The following is a 25,775-nucleotide window of genomic DNA, read 5'->3' on the forward strand; positions in this document are numbered from 1 at the left end:
TTGTACCATTCTGCACATTTTATGTTTCATTCCAGTGAATCTTCCTCTGTTTTCTTTATGTACACATGGACCCAAAACATTTATTTTGTAGTGTAGCCTAAAAGCTTTGAGAGTTTCTGTCACGAAACAAGGCAACTTTACCTGCTTTAATAAGTGAAAAAGTCAATGTGATTAAATGTCTAAATCTATCAGATTTAGTAATTTATTGTATTGTATTTTAAATTGTATTGTATTATAAATATTCACTATATGAAAAATTTACAAGTTCAAGCAAAACATTTACACTAAGAAAAACCTAAATAATAATGAAAAACTGCATTTCCCTGCTACATGAAAACCAAGTCTACATTCTGTAGACTGAATGTCTGAATGAACCCAGAAACACACTTCAGGTCAGGCTTCAGGGTGAGGAGAGAAGATGTTTTATTCCAGCAGGGGTCAAGTAAAAAGTCCACAGCAAAGATTTATAGAGGATTGAATAATGACCAGAGCTCCTTCTTCACCCACATAAATCCTTCTGAAAACGTTTGGGGCCTTTCTTAAGCGGGACATTTCTATTGCCGAGACAGAAGACGCCTCTCAGAGCAGGAGGGGTCAACAAACTGACATGATTGTCACTAAATTATTGAAAGCCTCAAAAAACAATTTCATGGTCCTTTTTTTGAGCTTTTGTTGCACATATTTCAAATTTCTACAAAAAAAAGTGAAATAGTATTTGTTTATGTTGTCACCGTATAATGGTGCACACAAACATTTAGGTTTGGGTTTTTAGTTGACACAAAGCATCCTATCTGTTAAACTTTAATCCAAAACAAAATAATTTGTGTGAGAATTGTGAACAGAGCCCTGTTGTTTTTATTTTATTTTAGATATACTCACTGTATTTCTGTTTCTTCCTGAAGAGTGTTACACCTTCCACACTTGTCTGTAATTCTAATATTCACATTATAAAACTACATTATCTATAAGGCTGACCTCATGAAGTCAAAAGAAGCCAAATACCAGTGTATATATATCAATGTTTGAATGCAAACTGCTGATAGTACAAACTTGGTATCAAATAAAGCTGCAGGAGACAAGTTAAGATTTTCATGTTCTTATTTTCTACAGAACACATTCTTTGCATCTTTAATCTGAATATGATGGCTATGACTGATGTGCACTTAATATTTTTAATGCAGTGCTTGTGGGTGTGTTTGTTTGTCAGCGTTTCAGAGGTTTTTAGGGAAGAAGGACGTGTCCCAGGAGCTGGAAGAGGTCCATGCGGAGGCACGCGCTCAGGACAACCTCCACGCCGTCTCTGTGCTGCAGCTGCTGAGGAGCCCAGCTGTTCATTGGCAACTCATCACTATTATCATCACCATGGCCTGCTATCAGCTCTGTGGCCTCAATGCTGTAAGATATGACACTCATGTTTCATCAGTTTCACTTTAATCCAATTCTATATGCTATTTTGCCATTCAAAATGATCTGTTTTTTGGAGTTCTGTGATTTTCATTTTTATATTTATGGATTCAGATAAATACAAGATTTGTAAAAAAACACCAAAGTTCCTTTTTTTTCTGAATGCATTTCATCAGTAAATTGTTAAATTGTGCCTTATTCTTTTCCATTCACAAGATTAAAGGTATATATATTAAAGGTATATCCTCAAATTTGGACAAATTGTTCTTTTCCATTTTTTCATTACAGATAAAGCTTTGCTGTTCATAAAGATGATTTTTTAAAATTCTCTTATAATGTGATTGGCTATTTAAAGCAAAGGGTTTGATATGCTTATAGAATTGTTACAAAATTTTGTTTGGCACTATAAAAACTGAAAACATGACATGATCAGGTTAACACAAAAATCAATATGAAATTACCTTTTCTTACAGTCTTCCAATCACCAATGCAAACAATTTAGTCATTAGTTTGCAGATAATAGTTTAGATATCTTAAAATAAATAAAGGCATTCCAAACACTTTGAAACTCATTTGATGTGCTGTATTTTACTAAAAATAACATACATCAATGTTAATCTTCTGCAGGACTGCTCAGACATGCTGTCCCATTTAAGTGACAAAAGCATCAGTACTGATGTCAGGAGGTGGATCAGGTGCAGCAGCTCACACTGTTTTGTTCTCCCTCTTGGGACATCTGTATTCACAGTTGTGACTCCAAATACATGGAAGGCTAGAGCGGAGACAAAAGAAGTACCCAGATGGCTTTTTTGTTTAGATTTTAGGTTTTATAAAAATGACAAAATACTACTGCAGTCTTGGGAAAAGATAGTTTCCCTGAATAAAAATAGAAAACTGTAAAGATAATCATAAAAAAATGAACTCTTGCATAAAAAAAGTTTCTTGATCATCTAGTGAGTCACATTCTAATTAGGTTTGTGTTCAGCACTGGATATGGGAACTCAGTGTATAATTGTGTCTTGTGAACTGCATCCACAGGATGAGATTTTGAACTTTCCTCCTCCTGATAACAACGGTGCAGTGGGTGGTCATGGTGGTTGCCCAAGCTTTTTGTCCCACCCTCCTTGTTTCGTGCCTGTATGTAACCAAAATATTCCTGCATTAAAGGAGGGTTGGCCTCCCAGCCCCGAAGCAACACTTCATCATGACTAAACAGCAAAATGGTCTGACTACCAATGATTCCCTAAGCAACATAATTCTTTTAGAAATACAGTGATGCTACACAGTCCACAGTCAGAGTTAGCTTGAATAGCAAGTCAGTATTTAAACACAAGACTGCCTCCCAGAAGTATTACAACAGGTTTAGGAGTTTAAACTACATTAATAGATTCAGGGGAAAAAAATATTCTGACTTTTGGCTCTTTTTAGGCTTTTTCACAGTACTGTTATATAATATCTCCACAAACATTAGCCCCTCTTTCAAGTCAACTTTGGTTGTTTCCAAATGCACCAATCGAGACAGCTACATCCCATGACAATACACAATGCCCCTCCCCCTTACTCACCAACATAGCTCTGTGACTACCTCCTTTGCCGACTCAGAGGCAAAACAGCAACTGGTTGCCTTTAAACCCCATTTCAAATTGGCTGTTACTGTAATTTATCATATTCTGGAGGATGTTGCAGAACTAACCAGGCTGGCCTCATGCTTAGGCCACAACCACATCAAGTTATTAGCTTTGTGCTAGTGTAGCATGATATTTTAGTGCCATAGATACATCTTGACAGACCAAAAAAAGTCAGGATGGGGCCCTGGTGGTAGGCTCCTCATGGGAACAGGCTGCTGACACAGAAAGCATCTTGAGGATGCAAAACAAATTTGGGGAGTACTAAGAGTGTAGCAATGTCACGATAGGAGGTTTTCTAAATTCGCCATAATGTTGCCATATTCTAATAGGTTGTGTAGGTTGTGGAAAGTGTAGTGGGGTTTTACCCTTGTGTGAAGAGGGTCTTAGCGTTTTCTAAGTTTGCATCAGCCTGGTTACTAGAACCTAATTTATTTTCTTGCAGATTTGGTACTACACTAATGGGATCCTACGGGCAGCAGGCTTTGCTGAGAATTTACTCCCCTACGTCACACTGAGCACAGGAGCTGTAGAGACTCTGGCTGCTATCGTCTCTGTAAGTATCCCCGCTTTTCTAGTTAAATCACAAATTTCTGACTGATGTGAAAAGGCATGGCTGCTGTTTTGAGTGTGCTATTACAAAAAACAAACAAAAAACCTATGGAGCTGGGATTATGATGACTAACGGCTGTGATGGAAGGTGAAATGCAAAGCAACAAAAAAACAAAACATCTTACAGGGACGTTTCTGGCATTCAGCACACCTTGACATAAAAAAGGACTCCGGACTGAGGACACGAGTGTTGTTGCAGCATACTCACTTCCCAACTCCCACAGTATTCTTTCATTAAACTTTTATGAGCAGCAAAATTTTCTAGATTAGCCATAACATGCTGGAAGAAACCACTGGTGATGCCTTTGGGGTGACGCTGAGGTGTTTTATTTTAATTATGTCAACTGCACTTTCTGTTCTCCAGTAAAAATAAAACAACTGGGGATGACTTTTGAGAGAGAGAGAGGTGTTAGGCTACTGTCAATAACTGCTGCACACATAAAATCTTTCAGACACTAGTCAATAATTTTCAGTAGTTAATTTTAATTCATTTAAAATGGTGGTGTTTGAATATTGAGTGTCCCATGGTGGTTTGCTATTGATCCGAGTTACAGTGAAAGAGGAACAACTGTGTAAATATATTAGCCACTCGTGCAATAAAGTGCAAAGTCAGGGGTATAGTGTTTGTGTTCCATGACTGCAAAGGCCGGGCTTAAATCCCTCCTAAGGGGAGTGTTCTCAGTAATAAAACTGGGGGGGGGGAAACCATGGGCAGAATCAAATTACTCTGAATGGATTATAGCAAAATACAGTTTAGCATCTGTTCATATTCCAGAATAATCACCTGTGAAAGTATCCACTACTGCGGACATGATTCCAAGACTAACCAAACACAGACGTACATGCTAATTATTACAGCAAACCAAGCAGTTTTTCAAAAGCAAATAAGCACTGAGCCGCAAACACAGATCTGATGTCATTCTGAGGCCTGTAATTTATCAGCAACACACACAGCTTGTTTCTCACAAACATGATCACCTGTTGAGGTAGTCAAGATGTCCTCTTTGGCTCAGATTAAATAAAGACTGTCATTGAAGTCTAATTTGACAAACAAACCCCTACACTCACATGAATGGCTTTAGAGTTCACACTTCAGTTTAAATAGATTCAAATGAGATACATTCAGCATCAGACAGAACACATGAATGAGAATGAATCAATAAAACCTTCCATGAACTCAAACAGTAATTATAAGAAAGACATTTTGCACTCACCAAGCAGGCATCTGTCACTATCTACAGCATCCTGCATAACCCTGAGATAATTGTAAACATTTTTTATCTTTCAAGACATTTTAAAGAAGATGAACATGCTGGGCTGCAGAAGGTCCTATAGTCAGAGATTCCAGGTTTTCTTAAACGTCCTTTCAATAAAAGTGTGGCTTGGCAGTCACTCTTATGATGTCTTCCTTTTTAGCATTCCAAACACATTTACACAATGGAAAATTTATTCGTTCACACACTCTCGCTCCTCCTGCTGGCAAATACTTGTGTGTCATCCTCACAACAACTTCAAGCACAAAAGTTGAGTGTGTTTATGGCATTTAATAATGATGCAATTGGCAGTAAACTGCATGCCACAAAACTTAGTAAATAAGCAGGGTAATAGTTTACACATTCATATAGAGGCAGTTGCGAATTTAGGCCATAATTCCCTTTATGACAAACACAAAGCTTTTTGCTGCTTTTCACTTTCAAGCTATGAGAGGTTTTTATAATAGAAGGTTGGAATAACTTTAGGGAGTGATTAAAATGACAGAGCTGTGCAGAACTCAGGTCAGTGAGGGAAGTGACTGAGTGTTAGTCTGAAAGAGTGGTAATAGAAATGCACAAAATCTGCGAGTGCGTGCTCAAAACAAGATCATTTTGATTTCTATGATAAATTGTGTGCCAGAGTTTCAAACGGCTTTAACAAACAGAGAAAATGTGTTGGTGTGAGCTGCTGCAGATACACCGTTGTTCACGCCCACAGCAGTCTGCGGGGTTTTCATGTCACCGTATTGTAACAGCTTGGCTCACTTGAACCTAGGCTCAGCTTGTGCTCACACAAGTATCAGTATCAGTTACATGGCTCTACCTACAAAACAAAAAAAGCAAAAATAAAACAAGCAGAGCTGCGCTGCTGTGTATTGTACCGTGTAATGCAAAAGCGTCATTCATAAATCTGCGTCTGAATGCCTCCTGGCCTGATAATGCCTTCAGGAGCTAAAGCAGCGAGAATGCCTGACCTAGTTGCTTTTGGGTTTTCAAAGAAGCTGGGCAAATATCTGCTCTTTATTATGTCCCATTTTTGAGAAGAAATGAATCTTACCTTATTTAACAACACATCTAAAATAAATCTGCTGCTTTTCAGTCATTGATCCAACCCCTATCTTGCTAACAGTCGGTGGATATAAATTAACCAGGCCAAATTTCTATCCAAGGAATTTTAGTTGCTCTGAATTTACGGTCAGTAAAAGCGCTGCTTTTCAAAGTGTAGCACTTGACAAAAAGCAGTGGGAAACGTACCCTATCATCCTTCCTCATTTAATAAGTGCATTTCTGCCCATGTGGGCTGCTGCCTATTTCTGTGATTCCTGTGAGCACTAGCAGAGTAAAGATGATCTTTTATCTGTAACGGAGGGAAGACCTGCCGAGTGGTTTTACTGCCTGGTGGAAACCTTCAAACAGCCACATTTTCTCTCCAGACATCACTTTTGCCTGCAGCAACTTCTCATCAGGAACAGCTAACTCATCCCCAAGAACTTTAGCTTAATGCCACCACCTTTATTTTTTTCCCCCTCAAAATAATGAGCCACTGGCAGCTTTTGTTAGAATACACAAAGTATTCAGAAATGATCAAAGTGACAATCACATGTCCACTGGCTAAACAGCTGTAAACAAGAATTTATAACAACAGACATTTTGTCGTGAATTGTGAGTTCTCTGTAAAACAAAAGCAAAATTTACAGTCGTGGGATAAAACGTTCCTAGGGTTTCATGTATCAGGATGGCGCTGGGATGGACTTGCGACCCGTCCAGGTTGTACCCCGCCTCTCTCACAATGACTGACAGCTCCTCATGACCCGGAAAGGAAGAGGAGGTAAAGAAAACAGATGTATAGATGGCTGTATCAGGATGTAATAAAACTGATCTGGTCTTTACCAGGTTCTAAACACCACGATCATCACCACAGATCCCACCATGTCATTTTATATTAAACAAACATAAATCCAAAATGGAAAAGCTGCATGTTGAAAAACTAATTGCACTCCATCAGTCAGCAGCGTGCAGAACCATCTTTAGCTGTGATAACGTGAACATTTTCTGTAGGACTTTATCAGTCTCTCACATTGTCTTGTAAACATTCTTTACAATGTTGCTTCAGTTCATTGAGATTTGCAGACATGTGTTTCTGCACAGCTCTCTTAAGGTCCAACCACAGCATTTCAGTCGAGTTGGGGGCTGGACTTTGACTAGAAACACCTGGATTCTTTTTAACATGTGTTGAATAAACGGGTGTAAAAATAACCTAAGATGACTTTTACTTTTTGTTTTTCAACACATTTCTTTGAGTCCCATGTTCTGATCTTTGACATTTGTGGGAATTAGATTAATTAGATTTGTGGTTTCAGGAGTTTTAAGTATTCATAAGAAAATCTTCATTTGACGCTAAGATGCTTTTTTGTCGTATTTTGGCACCAGTATCTGATTCTGCATTTTGTAATATGTGAAAAAAATGTGCCACAAAATATATTTGGCTGAGAATTTGATTTTATTTCAGTAGCAATTCCTTTCCATGACACAGAAATGTAAACTCCCAGCAAGTCTCACAAATTACATGACTTGCATATTCTAATTTACATATTTCATATAACAAATGGGACAAACTGTTAATAATTGCTTTTTATCTGGGGCAAGTCACCCTATTTAGTCGCAATTTGACCACACACGCTAAGAAATCTACATGAAAGTTTAGCTGTTTGGCGGTTTCCAGTTTGGCTTTAATGAGTTTGGGGAATTCTCCAGCTTTAGAGGGGCTGACCCAGAACACACCAGCTTTCTCTGCTATTCTGCCATCCCACACAGTATTATAAATATCTGTTTTCATTCCCCCCCACCAGATTTTCTTTGAAATTGCTTGAGCATAATTTCAGACATGATGTGTTTCCCTGAGTGTTTGCAAGATTCTGTGTTTCTTATTGTTTCCTCGTGTTTTTGTTTTTTTTTCTCAGCAAACTTCTTACAAATTTATGTTATTCTTGATTTTAGGCAGCTCACATTGCAATGATAGAAAATGAAATCTTAAACTGACAAACAAAAGAAAAATAAATTATGTGTCTCTATGAGATGTGAAAGTCAAGACAGATCCACTGCTGTTAAACTGAGATTAGGCAATGTTTGTCCTTTCACCAGAACAACAGAAAGTGTTTTTTTCCTTTGAGCTATTTTACACCTTTGTTTTTCAGCTTATTGACTAAATCAAATTGTTTCTTGAAGCAATTTAACGTCACTGGTTCAAAAGCATCACTTTGTTTGATTTTCTTTTAAATTCCAATTTAATTATGCAGATGTAGTTAAGAGAAAGTTTGATTTGATTGTTTTTTATGGATTATACAAGCAGGGGAACGTATCGCAAGATCTGTTTGAAGACGTCGTGTGCTTTAAAGGTTATTGTGGAGGAGGAATTGACGGAGGTTTGATTAAGTTTACTTTTTGTGAAATGAAAACAAATGTGAGCCATAAGCCATTTTTTTAAACTAAGCTTTGGTTGCTGTGATTTTTTAACTCCCTCTTTTTTTAGGGCAGATTGTAATTGAATATGCAAAAGCTCATTTCTTTCTGCTTTGTTTGTACTGGTAGAAGAAGTGAGGTTCATCAGTTGTTTTTCAGGCACATCTGTCTGGATGTTTGTGCAAAAAACTCTGAGAATCGGCAGACATCTGGTGGATTTGTGATGAACCCATCGGATTACCTCTTTGTCTCAATTGTCAGGGGTATAGAAATGTTTCAGACAAAAACTTTACTTCATTCATCTCCCCTGAACCCATTTAAATTCTTTTTCAACAAGGAGAAGGAGAGAGAAAAAAAGAAACAATTATGAACCGTTAAATGCAACATGCTATCCACCGACCTCCTGCCCTGGTTCCCTTAGCCCCAGTGGGCAAAAGCCCTCTCACTGCAGCACGCCTTGTCACTATTTGACGGGCACAGGAGCGGAGAAATTTGTGCCACTCCACATTAATTCACACACATCCGGTCTTGTCGTCACACTCTGCAGCCCTTTGGCACGTTAACATCCAAACAGAAAGAAATTATCATGGAAAGTGAAAACTGACCTTGTGGTGGCAAAGATGTAATTTAAGTGACACTTGATCAACATTAGGTAATTTAGAAAAACAAAAAAAGAGAGGAGAAAAATCAAAAGACAGACCTGATGTTTGGAGGATTGAAGCACCCTTTGACACTATTTGCCCATCTGTCACAATTCTTGATTCGCTTGATAGAGGTTTGGAAAACGCCACATAAAAAGATACATCAAAATGTGTGGTTTGATTAGGAATAGTGCGGTATGTCTTTTACTATAGGTACAGCATAGTGTAAACAAAATTAGCAAAAAAATGCTAATACATTTTTACAAAATTTCTTCTCTGTGTTTGTCTGCCTGTCTTATAAAGAGTGCTGTCAGTAAGTGACAGACATGTTGACTCTAATGAGCCACTGAAAAGAGCTTTAACTTTTTTAAATTTAAGTTATCTTTATATTTTTATACAGTTTATAAATCAAAATATTCAGCTACTGTTGAGCTTCATAGAAGATCCACAACACCCAACTCTTTTACATAACACAAAACATTAACACTGACCCCCCCCACCCCCCAAAACAAAACAAAACCTTTAATATTTCTGCCTTGCTCTACAGTTCCAGTGTTAATTGTCACCAGTGTAAAAATAGCTGCAGCACTCCTGGTGTCGTCATTTTATGTGGTAGATTTTCTCGTTCAGACCCTGATGGTGCAGAGTTGCCCTCAAGCTGTAGCCGGTTGTCTAAAATGGCTCATCTGCTTCTTGATGTGATGAGTTGTGACCAGACGTTTTAATCCTGCCAACCGTGAGAGCCTAAGCTATCCGACTGTCAAGTTGGCCAAGAAGTACTATAGTTTATTGGTTTGTCTAGAGGGCTCTTAGAGGCCTCATTTAATGCAGCTTAGTCGATATAGCTGGCTATCCGATTTAGGTGCACTAAAGAAAAAAAGCAGAGATTGAAGCATCTTTTACAGAGTAATGTCTTTAGCTGCATTTTAGTTTAGGATGAATCTGCTGTTGACATTGATCTTTTAGTAAAACATGGTTGACTAGTCAGACTGTGTGACAATAATTAATTGAAACATGTGGAAGCCAGAAATGTAAATGTTCAACTGGTTTTATGTGCATGGAGGACTGAACACTGAATGAAACACACGATAACTCTCTATCTGACTCGCAGGTCTAGTCTGTTGCTGGTGATTAATTATTCAGTCCTACAACAGACAAACTTCTGTTGCCACTCTTTTAAAATGGGCTCTTTCTCTCAGACACACACACACACACACACACACACACATGCAGGCTCATAAATATCCATTCTCAGAAATCTTCAGAGACCCTAATGAGCTGGTAGTATGCTTGAAGTTTGTGTGAATTGCTGCGGTATAGCGGGTGTATGTGAAAGAAATGTCTTGAGCCTACAGGGACGACCTCCAATGGGATGTACATATTGAGATGTCTGCGTACAATGTTCTGAGCGTAAATTTCACTGTAGCTATGTGGAGGAAATCCAAACCGAAAACTGACGCAGTTTGGGGCATTCCAACAGGAAAGTGCACAAGAAGAAGAAGAAAATAATTAAACTCCTAGCATTCCTCAAAGGAATGCATATTGCCCAAGACTATTCATACCAGAATTTTAAACTAAGAGCATTTTGTGATAAAAGAGAACAAAGTTATAGCCGTTTGGGTCAAGAGTTGTAAATGATGTTATGCACAATCCTATATACTCGGTGTATGTGTTGAAGATGACTCTCAGCTACTCACCGCACCAAAATGGTGCTCAACATCTGTAAAACTGACAGTTTTTGCGCTGGCTAAAGTATCTGTGGCAGCCATCTTGATATACTGTGACTCCAAAAAGGTATTCAGTTGTAGATGTACGTCTCATGATCATTTTTTGGAAGTTGCATTAAAATCTGTCAAGTGGTCCATAAGATTTTTTAATACAGAAAATTAGTGTTGATACCAACAGTTAATGCAAAGGTTTTAGGCAAAGATGTCATGCATTGTGTAGTGCTCAGAATTTGGGCTGGAGATGATGTTCAGATACAAATTTTAGCTCAGTATCTGTAAGATTGGCTGAGTTGTAGCCACTTTTCCAACATTTTTTTAGTTGTGGCGACCATCTTAAACTGGGTTGACTCTAAAGGTTTATCAGTTGTAAATGTTCGTCCAGTCGTTACTTTGTGAGACTTTTAATAAAACCTGTCCAGGGGTTCATGAGATATTTTGCTAAAATGAAAGTAAAACAAACAAACACACTCACAGTCATTGTTGAAATTATTTTCTCTCCTTTTCCTTTGACGGCAGGTGATAATATTGACAGTGAAAATGTTTGATAGGTTTTCCTGGATTTGCAGCTTTCATACTGCCTTTCTACTCAGGAGCTATGTACTATAAAAAGAGCAGTGACTTTTTTCCTCAGTCTCATGAAATCCTACTGATTAAGAGGGATTAAATTAGTGCTATAAATTCTTGGTCTAAAAGGCCAATGTGAAATAAGGCTAAAGTGTGTGTGTCTGTGTGTGTGTATATGAGGTCACTAAGGACTCGATCTTACATCCATTGCTTGATCTATAATCTAGAGGGACACGTGGGTCAAGTGGGCCAGAATTATTGCAGCGCTGTGCACAGGAAAACTCATATAAATGTAAATAAACTTCCCTTAAAGCAACAATGTTGAAGTCAAAGTAAAACCAGAAACTGGCAAAGAAATTCCTTTTCGGTGGGGATACTCACCTGGAGACAAAGAATATCTGATCAAAAAGTGGTCATGGTTAAATTTTTTATAAACATCAACGTGGCTCAAAGTGACAACAATCAATGTACTCATCAACAAATTAACTTATTTCAAATTAAATTGCAGTCATAGTAGCAGTAGTGCACCTCTGAGATATTTTTCTTCTGTTCTCCTGTTTTTAGGGTCTGGTGATAGAGCGAGTTGGAAGAAGACCCCTCCTTATATTTGGTTTCTCCTCAATGGCTGTATTCTTCAGCTTGCTTACAGTTTTTCTCAACTTCCAGGTAAATCATTCTTTTGTGCGTAAAGTGCTGTCTTTGTAAACACACCTTGATGGTAGTTATTGTGTGCAAACAAGCATCTCACAATTACAGCTTTTTACATTTTAACCTTTTTCCCGCCTGACTCCAGGATAGCGTGTCATGGATGCCGTATCTCAGTTATGTCTGTATATTGGCAGTCATCGCAGCCTTTTGCTCTGGACCAGGTAAAGCTACCATTTTTATTCAAACTGCACTTAAAACAAAAAATGTATATGTCCCGCATCTGTTAACTTTATGGTTTATTTAAATGTGCCTGTAATTCAGTGACGTTGCTGTTGGATAATCAAAGTGACTTTCTCCATCTGCGCTCTGGAATAATTAGCAAACTAGCTTGTCACAGTGAAAGGTGTCCTATTTTAGCATACTAAATACAAGCTATACATTACTGCTTTTGCATGGCTCTGCAATTGTGTGAGTGCATGCTTTGGGTCTTGGTACGAGGTTGACTTTGGGTCAAGGTGAGGCAGCTGCTGTCACCACTCACATCAGTTAGGAGTAATTATGTCTCAGGGGAGTTTTGCACAGTGAAGTGCTTATACAATAAGATGAAGGAGCCTTCACAATGATCACATATGGAACATTATGTGAAGCCCGTTAGGTCATTTTAAACAGATCATGCTCTTGGAGAGGTAAAATATCTTGAGACAAACACAACTGTAGGTGGCACAGCACTACCACCACTCTGTTAAAACACTGTGGTCATTAGGTGCCTTGCTCACGTGCACAATGTGGTAATCATGGAGAAAGGAGAAACCATCTCCCTGCACGTTGATAATTTATGGCCCCTTGAAACAAATGAAGCTTCTCACTGGGAGGGGTAGTGCAGAATATACTCGGGAGAGATGGACCCTGTAGTGTTTTGAGCCTTTGAGTGGATAAATGAGGAGCCATAGTTCCTCTGAAGTTGCTTCACCATGGGAACAGTGGCCCAGATATTTCACGGTTGTACAAAAAGACAAAGTAAATGTTCCTCTTTAAAAAGGAAACATGGATATATTTCTGTTCGACATACCAAAGGGTATAAGCCACAGCTTGTTTTCTTCTTATTAATCTGTGTTTCGTATTACCTTTAATTCGTGTTTTAAGCCACAGAGGTTTTTGTTTTATCTACTTTTCTTTTGTTTAATGAATCCATCTATTTTCTATAACCTACTTCCACTTGTTTAGGGGTTATGGGAGTTGGGGGAAGTTGAGCATTTGTCTTCTGCCAAATCAAATCTTTTTTGTTGTCTGAACCTTTCCATGCATTTTTGTTCTTTTTGTTGGAACATAGTAATGTTGTCAGACTCTCTTTTTGACACTTAAGTAATTTCATGGTAATATACAGTATAAACATTGTTTCTGTTTAGATAATTGCCTTCCAACCACAACATATTTAATTTTTACAGTTTTTCATTTTTTCCTCTTTCTTTCCATTCCATGTTTGTTTATCATCTTTATTTACACCCATATCACACAAAACACAGAGTATTACTTGGAATTTTCCTTCACCCACAAGTTTTATCTTCTAATGTCATTTTGGATTAACTTACGCTGCACTTCATGTACCACAGATAAGACTAATATGTGATATATTTTGAGCCTTTTGCAACCTTCTACAGAGTCGGAAAATAAACCTCTTTGATTTTTCCAATATACCTTTCACAGTTACAAAGTTTATTTAACTTTGTACAGAAACAGCCAAAGCTTTTTTCAATATACTTTGTTCAGAAGGAAAGATTTGAGAAAACATTTACTTGGTAAGCTAATTTTTCTGATGAATCAGGTCAAATTTGCCTCTGTAAGATGTTTTTTTCTTCTAGTTTCCAGTTGTTATTGGATGCAGCTGCAGGGCGTGTACCAAAGAAGTTGCAAATTTCATGTGAAAACTCCAGTAGGACACACTACAATTACAGCGTATACATGTTCACTCAATGGGTCTATACCCCATTTAGCTTAAATTGATCAGAATTTATCAGGAGTGTTTTGGGTTATGTATTTGTACTAAACTATCAGTACTGACATCAGAGTTCAGATTACGAATATGATGTTACAATCACTTCATTCTAAAAGAAAGTGTGGGAGAACATGTGTGTGTGCATGTTGTAAATGTTTTTTACCAACCACCACAACAAAAAAAGCGTAGAGGAAGAAACTATCTAAAGCACTCTACACTAAAACAAAGCAATAATGGTGAGTTCAAATGAAACACTGAAACCTGAAGACCTGCCTGTTTGGTCTGAAGCAGCAGTGTAAAACGTTTTGTTTTGCAGAAGATCCACGGCAGCAGAACAGAGCACCATTTAATTATATGGAAAAACAAAAAGTCATATTTAAATCTGATGTTGAATAAGCTCAGTAAAGTATGCCTTCAGGTGTTTATTAAACATCCCCATGAATGAACAGCACACCAGTACCCACCTAGCTGAGAAGCTCAACATGAATATTTAACATTTTACTTTTGTGTTTTCACATTGGCAGATGGTAATTACTTCTATATTTTCTTTTATTTTGCATGAAGTTTAGGGCAATTGAAGTGAAACAAACATTATCTTTTGTATTATTTTCTGAAAAGTTAAGATCAATTTAAGAGTTTTTCTGTAAATGGCTTGTTACTTTAGTCTCCCTAAAAGCAAGGGTAGTTTGTTTTTCCTTTTCTGCTTCTAGGTTTGGATTGCTCTGGTATTCTTTCATTTAATTGAGTTTAGGTTAAGTAAATTTCTTGTTTTTGTTCTTTTAGTTCTTGTCACGCCTTTTTGATGTCCCCCTGTATCTTTGTTTCTATCTTCTTGTTAGCACATGTCCTTAATCAACCTCCGTTTCCAATCACTCACTCCATCCCACTATTTGTCTCCTATTGGCAGATATTTGTAGTTCAAAATTTTTTAACGAGTAAGTTTTATTAAGTTCACCTCAAGTCTAGTTTTCTTACATTTTGTCCAAAGTCTAGTTTGGATAATTCTGCTTCTGGCAACTTTTAGTTTGTAATCAAGTTTACAGATCTTAACTTTCTTTCTGCTTTGTCCTCTATTCAAATCCTTCATCTCCAAATGGTGGGTTTTAATATCTTCCTTAAGTTATTCATAGTAGGAGCACACCTTTCAGGGTTTATGGTTATAATTCTGCTATCCAGTACTTTGTAATACTATTTCTTACCACCTGCAAATCCATTTTCTGCAACCTATTGCAGATGTAATGTTACCCCATAAAGTTTTCATCATCCTGTTTACCTTCCTGCTTATTTTCTCTCACATGCCATCTTCATTTTTTGCTTTCATGGCTGATGCTTGAGAAAACCAACAAAACACATTATGAAGGAAAACACAACTCTTAAATTGGCGTCTGCAGTGTAATCAGTGCAGAAAGAACATGTATATCAGATCTTGTGATTGATTTTTGTTTGTTTGCTTTTAAAGAAATCAACTTTAGTCCTTTGTGTTACAATAATAAAACACAGAGTTCAGAGGAGCCTCATGAATTATGCATGTAGTTATATGTTGTCCCTTTTGGCATTGTGATCAGTGGGCTTATTTGTGCCTGCACAGTGGCCTGGATGGTCTCCACTGGGAATGTTATTTTTATAAGCCAATACTGCAGTCATCAAACTTGCACAAAGTCAGCACAATGGCCACAACACATTCACATCAGGGATGGTAGACTGGTGTTGGTATAAGGCTTGAAGGGCTTGACAGAACATACACCCAGCGTCTATAGGATCCTCAGCACCTAGGCTGCAGAGCTTTTTCCTTCTTCTTTTTGTGTTTTTCTGGCAGCCGTGTTTCAAAAATTACAGACTGAAAGACAGCGATTTTTTTGTAGTGAAATTTTTAGTTTTCGGTTGTCTTTTTCCCCCCACTTTTTCTCAGTAACGTGAAACAAAACACAACAATGTGCTCTTCACGTTGTGCATTTAAAAAAATGAATAAGATTCAAACAAGTTCAGCTCTGTTCAGAACCAAACTCAGCCAATTTAGTCAAAATGTCACATAATTGAAAAAATATTGAGAAAAAAAATACTATCTTCAGTCACAAGGTTAATCTCTGGGGCACCTTTTCAATTGTTATTCCACTGAAGTCCTGTCGTCAAAATTTGCTCATGGATGACTTGTGCACTGAGCATATTGACTTTTTAAGTGCACACTTTGTGACTTGTTCAAGTTAACTCTTCATAATGATGTTTGCTCCATTAATTTAAATGGTTGATGTGCTTTGTGTGTCACATGTTTTGTGACAACAAAGGGACCAAGAAGATAAACAAGACTGTGGATGAAGTGTCTTTTTTTAGTTAAGGGAAACACAGATCTCACAGGAAGTCAGCCTTAGAAATGTATGGAGAATTATTACTTCTTTGGCTGTGCAGGCTTTTAATGTGTCATGTTTGCTGTTTTGAGATTCACATTTGTATGACTATTGGAAGCTGCTGGAGCCACAGTCAAATATTTTTTTTGCAAGTTTGTCCCTGAGTCATAATTTTAGATGGTTTGAGTCATGAACAAGTTGAACCAATGTTTGCTGAGACATATACGTTTATTTGCCAAAACAGAAAAGTTGGTTCACTGTGTGCAGCTACTGTATCTGGTCAAAATGAATCAGGTCTTTTAAATTGCTTGTGGATGTGTCTGGGAATCACTGTAAAAACCCTGATACTTTTACACTAGAGGCAGCTGAACAAATTGTAAGGAGATGGGAAGAGATTGGAATTCTGAAATGTAGAGATGAGATCTCATGTTTTATTTCAACATGTTATCAATTTTTCACCCATCTGATAGCTTAGAGGTGCCCCTAAAACCTAGCATCTGAGCCGAGTTCTTATTTAAAAGGAAAACAAGTCAAAACATTCAATTTTGTTTTATTTTCCTTTACTTTACTTTTATCCACCTGCTCTAGGATCCTGACGCTGTCAACTCATTAAATTGTCGATTCTCTTTGCTGTTGCTCCAGCTGAGGGCTGCCCTCTTGTCAGAAACGAGAAACACATCTTCCCCCCGAGTCGTTCTGTAACTTTGCTTAGCATGAAAACTAATAAGGCCACATGTAAGAAACTAACAAGAGAAGAGACAAGCGCAGCATGCAACTGCTCTGCTTTTACATTCTGCATTGAGAATGAGAAGTTACATGTTGATAAGAATTAGACTGTACAGGCTATATATGTACCTGAATATGAATTTCTTGAAAATATATCTCCTACAGGGCTGGGTAAGACATTTTCTTTGTGTATCTTGCAGAAAGTAAGGAAGCGTCTACACTGAACAGATTGTCATGTTTCCATGAGAGACAGCAGAGACTGACAGGACCCCAAAGGTGCTATGACAGGCTCATTAGTTTGGGTCCAGCACCTCTTCCCGTATTGTGCAGGTGTTTCTGCAAGTGCCTTTACTGTTCAGTAAGGCACTTTTAAATCAAACCACTTTCATTTTTCCGCCGTCAAGGTGCAATTTCAAAAACACGGAGTGCAGCAGGAGTAGGAGGTTGTGGGTAATTGTACACCTGGGGCGGGCGGTCACCGGCTCTTTTTACTCCGTCTGTTGGTCAGGACATTTTTTTACAGATGAAGGAACAAAAGTGTCAGTACTTAGAGTTTGTTCAGTTCCGCTACGCTAAAATGGCTCCCCGAGGATAGAAATGAGTGGTTCTTATGTTTGACAGGACAAAATAAATAAATAAATAAACATGGGGTGAGTTTTGTAACCTTGTGAATGCTCTTACAAGAGGCTGTGAATTTCGTGCATAAGAAATAAATTACACCACAGTATTTAGTATTACCATCTGCCTAAAAAGGCTGGTGAGCCTGTCTTGTTATGGCATGTAATTTAGGACATTATAAAGATTTCTAATATATTTTCAACATAACTTTCGTAGGCTTAAGACGCAACAGACGAATATTTTGTCATTGTTGTCACATCATGGAGAAAAGTGATTTAATTAGAAAATAATTTGATAACAATCGAACAAAAGAGTCATAACACTATAGTAACATCACACAACGATTGCGCCACTTCTAAAGGTTATTTTTTAGAAATCAACCAGAATATCGACCTTTTCAGGTTCATTCAGGGGACAGAAAGTTGACAATCTTCCAGCTGAAGATCTGATCTGAAGGTGTGCTTGTGGTGTACACAGGAAGCTACATTTTACTATTTTGGTGGATCACAATTGATCTAAATAGCTTGCACTATTTCCTTTCCCTCAGGCTCTGAAAGCCACTGTACCAAACTAATAAAAAGCACAAGATGTTTTGATAGATTTTGCTTACGTTATTTATGAGTCTTGTCATTAAATAGTTTGAAACCGTTTTACCAGCTAATAAATTAAACAGGCAGTGCATTGGTAATGGAGTGTGAGTTATTAAGTTATGCTGTTAGTGTGTTGGCAGAGTTGCTGGTAATACAGTGCTTGAAATGCTCTACTCTCTCTTCTACACCGTAGACGTTGCTACAGGGAAAATAATATCGTTACACAGCAGAATGGCAGCAGATGAAAAATACAGTCTTCACTCACAGATGTAACATAATTTCAACTTATTCTTGTGTAGCAAAGAATAAATCTGTAGTTGAATTTTTAAGGTTGGTATTCAAACAGGACCATTGCAATTTTTAAATTCTTTGGCAAACTGCAGAACTATATTCCCACCCAAACCACTTTGCAATAATTGTGAATTTTAGTCTGTGCCAGATAATACTGTCAAGAAGCACGGCAATGCTGCATTACATTTGTATTTGGAAGCTGAAATTTTAAAGTTCAAAGTCCGAAAATTCAACTGGAATTCATCCCAAAGTCAGAATTCTGACTTGGAAAGTCAGAGATTCCCAACCTTCAAAATCCAATATAACTGACTCACATATGAAAAGTTGTCAGAGCTGCAGTAACAAAATTTTTATTTGTCATTTGTCAGTTTGCATCTCAGTAATTCACTCTCACACACGGTATAATCCAGCCGCCATTAGCGACATTAGCAGTTGTTTGTTTGAATGCATATAATGCAGAGATATCCATTGGGATACGCTTGTACTGCTAATTGTAGTTAGCCTGATCACTTAACATAACTATTATCAAATCCAACTGGTTTTCCGAGTTGCAAGTGAAAGATCCAAGATCCAAGTTTCGATTTCCAAGGCAAATAAGATGCAGCAAAAATCCTGAACAGATCACATGACTGACACAAAGAGAAAAAAGAACCATCCACACACACGTTACAATGGATCTCTATGAACATTTCACTGAAGGAAACCGAAGCATCTGGAGAAAACAGAACCTTGAATAGGAATTTTAAATATTTATCTTAACCAGCTGTTTTTTGTTCATGAGCAAGGAGCACAGTGGTGAATAAAATCATTATTGACAGATGGATTATGTAAAACAGTATGTTTCAGCTTGATTTTTCAGCTAAAAAAACCCCCAAAAAACAAAAAAACAAAGTCCGTGAAAAACACAATGAATGCAGAAGTGAGAGGAACAGCAGCAACTCCTGTCGAACCCAGCACTCCTGCTGGTACACAAACAAATATGAGTCATATTGTTCCCGAAATAGACTGATAGAAAATATGAATGATGATTCACTATTGACTTCCTCATTACAACAGTTAAACCCACCCTCCCAGAATCCGTCCCTCCTGGGGCCATGGCTGGTGGGATAACGTGTAAAGTCCTCCAGTCTGTGGAGACACTCAGCGTGCCAAGTGACTGCTGGCCAGTGTGGGCTGGCTCACATGGTTAGTTCCTGAAGAACAGATGCTGTAATGTTGTGAGGACCTGTGCTCTTACAAGCACTGAGGTGTCAAAAGACGTTAGCCATGTGGCCTGCTGAGATTTCCTCTCTATCTTCAGGCCACACAGTTGCTGACTGCAGCATCTTTCTGCAGCTTTCAGGTTTTCTGGTGGTTTCAAAGCCGCAGAATGAAAGCTATGATTGTCTGCAGACTGTTAGTCCCAGAAGACGTTTGGTGTTCTGCGGAAATACCTGTCATGCTTCCCATTGTCTCCTACATTTTTCCGTTAAATCGTGATCAGTGTTTTTATTTAAACTTTCTTTTTCTCTAATGATGATGAGCATTTTACATTTAAAAATCAGTCCTTAAAACTGACGTTTTTAGTACAGTTTTATCTTCTAAATTCACACCATTAACATGTGATTAAAGCGTTTCTCATTTATTATGTGGAAGTTTTTATACAAAAACATTGAGCACAGACATTAAGGAAAAATATTTATTTGGTTTGCAGCAAACTATCCTACCTTGTGTTCTACAATATTCTTTTTTTGTGTTTTACCGGATAATCATTCTGCTCCATCGTGGCTCCAGGTTCCTGCAGTTTTTGGTAAAAGCTTTGATGCGATTGCAGTTGTCTTTTGTTGCCCCAAAGCATGAATAGCAAGGCTAAATATATGTTTGCAGAGTTGAGTTGAGTATTTGCTTTGTTCCCACTCTCTCCTGGGCAGGCATTTTAATTAACTCACAAAAACAAATAAACAAACCTGCATTACCAGCATACACACATGGACTGCGTCGGAGGTGTGATGCTGTGAAATGGGAAAAACTGCACAAATACACGCTTGGGAAATATTTGAGTTCTCGGTTGTATTTCAGCTCCACACAACACCTGGATGTGATTTTGACTTATGACTGGATTTGGCAAAGTTCTCATTTATTATCACCTGTTGCTGAAAGGTGAAAGGCAGGTGATACTGTTTTTGCCCATGTTTGTGTGTCTGTCTGTTAGCAAAATATGTCACAAACCACTGCACAGATTTTAATGATATTCATCTAGAACTGATTTATTTTTAAAGTCAATCCAAGTCCAGATGACCGCCAACATTAACCAACAGAAAAATGGTTATAACACAGTTAGTTTAACATAACATTATTTTTTAAGTTTGGACCAAAATGATTACAACTATGACATTTCTCAATTTAAGATGATCATGGACTAAAACTCTGACATGAAAAGAAATGAGCATTGTACGTTCCTTCAAGGAATGCGCAGCTTTAATTAATTTGAGGTAATCACTGAAACAAAACTCCAACAGCCAGCCAACAATCCTGTCAAATAGTGTTCATAAATTAATTGTCATTGTGACTTAAGGTCCAAATTAATAAAATCCACTTGGAAATACATCATTTTTTAACCCTTTATAAAATGATGTGTGTTAGAATATTTGTTTTTACAATTTTAGTCAATTTTGATGTTTGATCAATTTTACTTTGGAATCAAAATATTATAAGCATGGTGGGAGTTGCTTTTAAATATTCCACATACTTGTTATAATTCACAAATTACCTTCAAAAAGTCTTGTTTAGCATCCAGATTCAGGTGACTTAAAACCTGACACAATAACTTGGCTACAGTATGCATGGAAACTGGAGTTAGTTAGTAAATAGGACCAAGCACCACCGACTGTCACCACAATTTGGCATTTTTTATGAATAAAATCTACTCACTTCTCATACTTTATGACATTAGTGGTACTGAACATTAGCAAGTTTTTAAAAGTAGTTTCCTGAGCCCTTTATTCCTACATTGTGAGCAAACAATATTTAAAAAGATATATACAATCTTAAAAAACAACTTTGGGTATGACTGATTGTTTCTGTGTGTGTTTTCATGCAAAGCTAAAGTGGAGAAAGTTCTAGGCCCGCAGCACACTTTCAGCAGATGATTATTTCACAGCTGAAGGATTGCATTAATTAATTCCTGTTGACTCACTGATGTAAAACAGGGATTAAAAGTTGCCTATATGAAAAAAATAAACATTACACACTCCTGCTGCTGTACCACCCAAACCTGTGAGTTGGTATGTTGGCAGGTCTAGTCGAGGCTGAAGAAGCCTTTGCAGACTTTCTTATAATTGTCATATTTAGGCTGTATTATAAATTTAAGATGGGCGTAGACTTTTTTTGAGTTCTGGAAACTTATTTGCAATAAGTGCAAAATGATTCTGTTCATAATCATACCATGAATCACTGCCCTCAAAGAGCACTTAACAGCTGTATCCACTGCAATTATTCAACCAATGTTGTGAAATAAAGGGACTGAAGCAAATTCAAATAAGTGTGCTGACTAATGATATTTCAGAGAAGTTGTACAGGTGGATAGAGCACCAAACTTCCTGTTGACAGCAGAATAAAGCAGGTTCCCAGTGCAGAAAAAAAAAGATAAAACGGCACCTAAACAAGCTGAGAAAGCTGTACATACGCACACAGAGACTGGCCTTGACTGTAGTACAGTCACACAATTAGTCTTGGAGAAGTCAAAACAACTTTGGATAAACATGCACTTACATTGTGATTCTTTTTCAGAATCTTCGTTTGAAAGCTACAGAGCCATAGTTTTAATTCATCTGATCCTAACTCAGCCCATTTCATCCAGAACCATGCTGTAGGGGGGACTGACGCTTCTGCAGCTATCAGCTGAGATTCATGAGCCTCAGCTCTGATTCCTGATCCATCTGCTAAGCTTCAGCCATCCAGACCAAAACAAAAGCCTGCCATTGATTTTGTGTGACCTTCAGATAAGCTGCTGACCACCAGTTGACTCCTTGGCTCCACAGCAGGGGGAAATCCACCTGTGGTAACCCAGCCTAAGAGAGACAGCCTCACCAAGCATCCTTGTACCAAAAAGAAGCTGTTTTGTTATCTTAGCGGCAGTGGTTGATAATTATTTGGTCTTGTTATTATTTAAAATTTACCCTGATGCCATGCTTGATAAGTACCTTCTTTTCCTGATTTTCACCTTCTGCCAAATCACCTCAGGTCAGTCTGTCAATTTTATTAAATTCATTAAATTTCAGATTCATTCCCATTTCATTCACCTATAAACTCCAGATTCATTTGCATTTTTCCCAAATTTTAAACCTCCAAATTAGCAGTCAAAGTTTTCTTGTTCAAAATATCTCCTTATCTGATCAAGTTACTCAGAGTTTGATGACTTAAGCTGCTTTGCATTCAGAGGTTTACACAGTTGTTCCAATTATTTTACAATAATGTTTTGCATTTCATATCATGGTCTCATATCAATATGATGATGATGAGGATTTATTACCAAATTCCACAGTTTGTCTTGAATTATTTGTTTGGTATGTTATATATTTTATTTATAAAATGGATTGAATTCTGAGTGTAATTTCATGATTCACTGGTAACAGGACAAACTCCTTTATTTTAAAGAGAACTGAGAATGGTAATTTATGTGATTCTTTCTTTACATTTATTAGTTTCAATAATCCATCAATCATTTTAATTTGGTGCTCCTTCAGCTTGTGCAAAATCTAAAATATGTATGCTTTCTTATTACATCTGTCTCGTCTCATCAGAAAATGATTTAAGTCTAAAACGTTGGCATGCAAGGCGGCGGGAGCTATGCTTTCCTTCTAGGAATGCTGGACCTTTAAATATAGCTAAAGACCTTGTTACTTGAACTAAGTGTGCTCCAGTACCTGGCGCTGAATGTAGTGTTTCTTTTTTTGTTTTTTTGTTTAGATTTAGGAACTTACCTGAATGAATGGGAATAAAAGGCCCACAGCAAAGTTCGACAGCCAGTTCACAGTACCAGCGATCATGAAAGCAGCAGGTCGATAGGACTGTTCAAACAGTTCCCCAGTCAGGATAAATGGGATGCCACCTGATGAGGAGAAAAAGATTGATGAACCTTTAGATAGAAAAAAGTAAAGTGCTAACAGGCGCTAACAGATACAAATGGGTTTAGTCTGAGAAGCAACCAAACCTTCTGAAGTGGACTAAAATGTTTTTATTGTTTGCTCCCACTCTGTTCTGAAGTACAAACATAATGCAAATATTAAACATCATCTTCATATTATTTTGGCTTTTATTGTCTTGCCCTCTTTTTAGAGGAATTACTTGCCCGTTTTTTGTGTTTTACATAAAAACACTACACTGATTTGAACAACAAGTCCCTAAATAAAAATATTGCAACGTCTTTAGTTTCTTGCCATTTTATAGCAGCTTTGAAAATCCAGCAAAAATTTATGTGTCAGAAATTCTGGTCCTGTATGAGTTCTGTGACAATGAAGCAATTTTCAAAAGTTCACTAACTTTTTAAAGTCTAATGTCATATAATAAAAAAAACCCTCAGTATTGATATAAAAAGCATCCAGATCACAGTTCTTTCAGTAAAATGGCCATCTAGTTCACAGACTTCCTCAGGTCTGTAAGCCTGTTGAGTGTTCTTAAATCAATACAGATTTCTCTCTCTAATCTCCCTAGGAGCAAATATAATCTACTTTATCTGGAATTGTAGAAACATCTCAGGAAATTTACTCTGAACAAGAGCACAAAACAACAAAACAAGAGTGGCTTTGAATTAGTTGTGTCATCAGTGAATATTATAGGACAGGGGTGTCAAACTCCAGGCCTTGAGGGCCGCTGTCCTGGTAGTCCTTAGGTTTTTCTGCCCAACACACCTGATTCAAATGGTTTAATTACCTTCTCACCAAATCATCAAGTTCTGCAGGAGCATGGCAACAAGTCATCCATTTAAACCAGGTGTTTTAAAGCAAGAACACATCTAAAACATGCAGGAGAGCGCCCCCTGAGGAACAGAGTTTGACACCCCTGCTATAGGAGCATAGTAAACCTGTGCATAACAATGAAAATATGGCTTTTCAAGATTAAAAACAATCCCAGTATAGTTTTACTTGTTCATTCAAAAGACTGGTTGTATTTGACATCAGGTGCTGCAACATGCAGATTTACACCAACATCATCAATGTGTTAAAGAAAAATCAAAACGTGTTGTGCAGTAGATTGAGGAGTATTTTAATATTTTATAAACTAGTACAAACAAAACTTCAGCACGTTCCAGCACACAAGCCATCCTCAGGGAATCAAAGAGATTTCTGTCAGCATCAAAGTCCATCTTCATTACAAGCCTTTGGGATCAAATGTGTTACTCTTTCCATTAGAAAAGAAAATAGGCTTAGAAAAAATAACCAAAAGGAAGATTTTTGGATTTATGAACTACATGCCACAAAATCTCCAGGGTGCTTTTGTGTGGTGCTTTGACCTCTGGTGCAGACCTGAAGGCCTTCTCTTGTTGTATTTTGAGCACACATGTTTTAGTTGTTTAGGGACAGAGTCTTGCTGATGGACAAATGTATTACAGATGGAACGCTCCTATGGGAGGACCATTTCTGTAAATGACTTATTGTTGATAGAAATCTGGTGGATCTGTCATCCACACTCCAATCCAGGTACTGGCTGTAAATACACCATTAAGATGGTTTACCAATAAACAACAGAAAAAAGAAACAAATCTGTTTGGCTTCCTAAGGAAGGCTTGTAAGTAAAAACACATAATAGTGTAAATTACTGTGCATTAAAATAAAGACATTGTAACCATTATAGGATAAGAGTGCCTTAGAGTCCTTTCGCTATTCAATTTTATCCTTACCCAATCCAGGTGGCACTCAAACACAAACTTTATTGGATTCTGAGAGTTTGGTTGTTATATTGAAGTCTTTGGGTATTATAACTCAGTCAGTGGCTTTAACCTTAGTAACTAAAAGGCTGTGTCAAAAACAATGTACTTTCATGTTTAAATTTGCTTATTTGTCAGTTGTAGCAACTACATAGCCTTTAGGTGAAGTTAAGAAAGTCTAAAAGTTGATCAAAACACCACACACGTCACCTTGGTGGATTTAGATTTTTGTAGCAAAAAACTAATGAAATAGTGTGCTTGACCGAGGTTTGTTTGGGGCTTGGGGTGAGGGCTTTTATTCCCTCTTTGCCAGACAGGGTAAACTCTAGTTCAAAGGCTCACCAACTAGCCTTTTCTTTTTTTTTTTTTTTTTTTTTT

General features: G+C 37.5%; 1 protein-coding gene across 6 annotated transcripts in view; it reads left to right on the forward strand.

Annotated features, from left to right (window-relative positions):
* The window catches only part of slc2a9l2 (solute carrier family 2 member 9, like 2), a 130,657-nt gene that overhangs the window by 58,798 nt on the left and 46,084 nt on the right, over positions 1 to 25,775 (forward strand). For all 6 annotated transcript variants that reach the window (XM_037975176.1, XM_037975178.1, XM_037975180.1 and 3 more), the window contains exons 8-11: positions 1,208 to 1,395; positions 3,475 to 3,585; positions 11,850 to 11,951; positions 12,079 to 12,154. In XM_037975176.1, coding sequence (XP_037831104.1) covers positions 1,208 to 1,395; positions 3,475 to 3,585; positions 11,850 to 11,951; positions 12,079 to 12,154 — 477 coding nt within the window. The remainder of the gene's footprint in view (positions 1 to 1,207; positions 1,396 to 3,474; positions 3,586 to 11,849; positions 11,952 to 12,078; positions 12,155 to 25,775) is intronic.

Source organism: Kryptolebias marmoratus, linkage group LG4, assembly GCF_001649575.2.
Source record: "Kryptolebias marmoratus isolate JLee-2015 linkage group LG4, ASM164957v2, whole genome shotgun sequence".
Taxonomy (NCBI): Eukaryota; Metazoa; Chordata; class Actinopteri; order Cyprinodontiformes; family Rivulidae; genus Kryptolebias; species Kryptolebias marmoratus.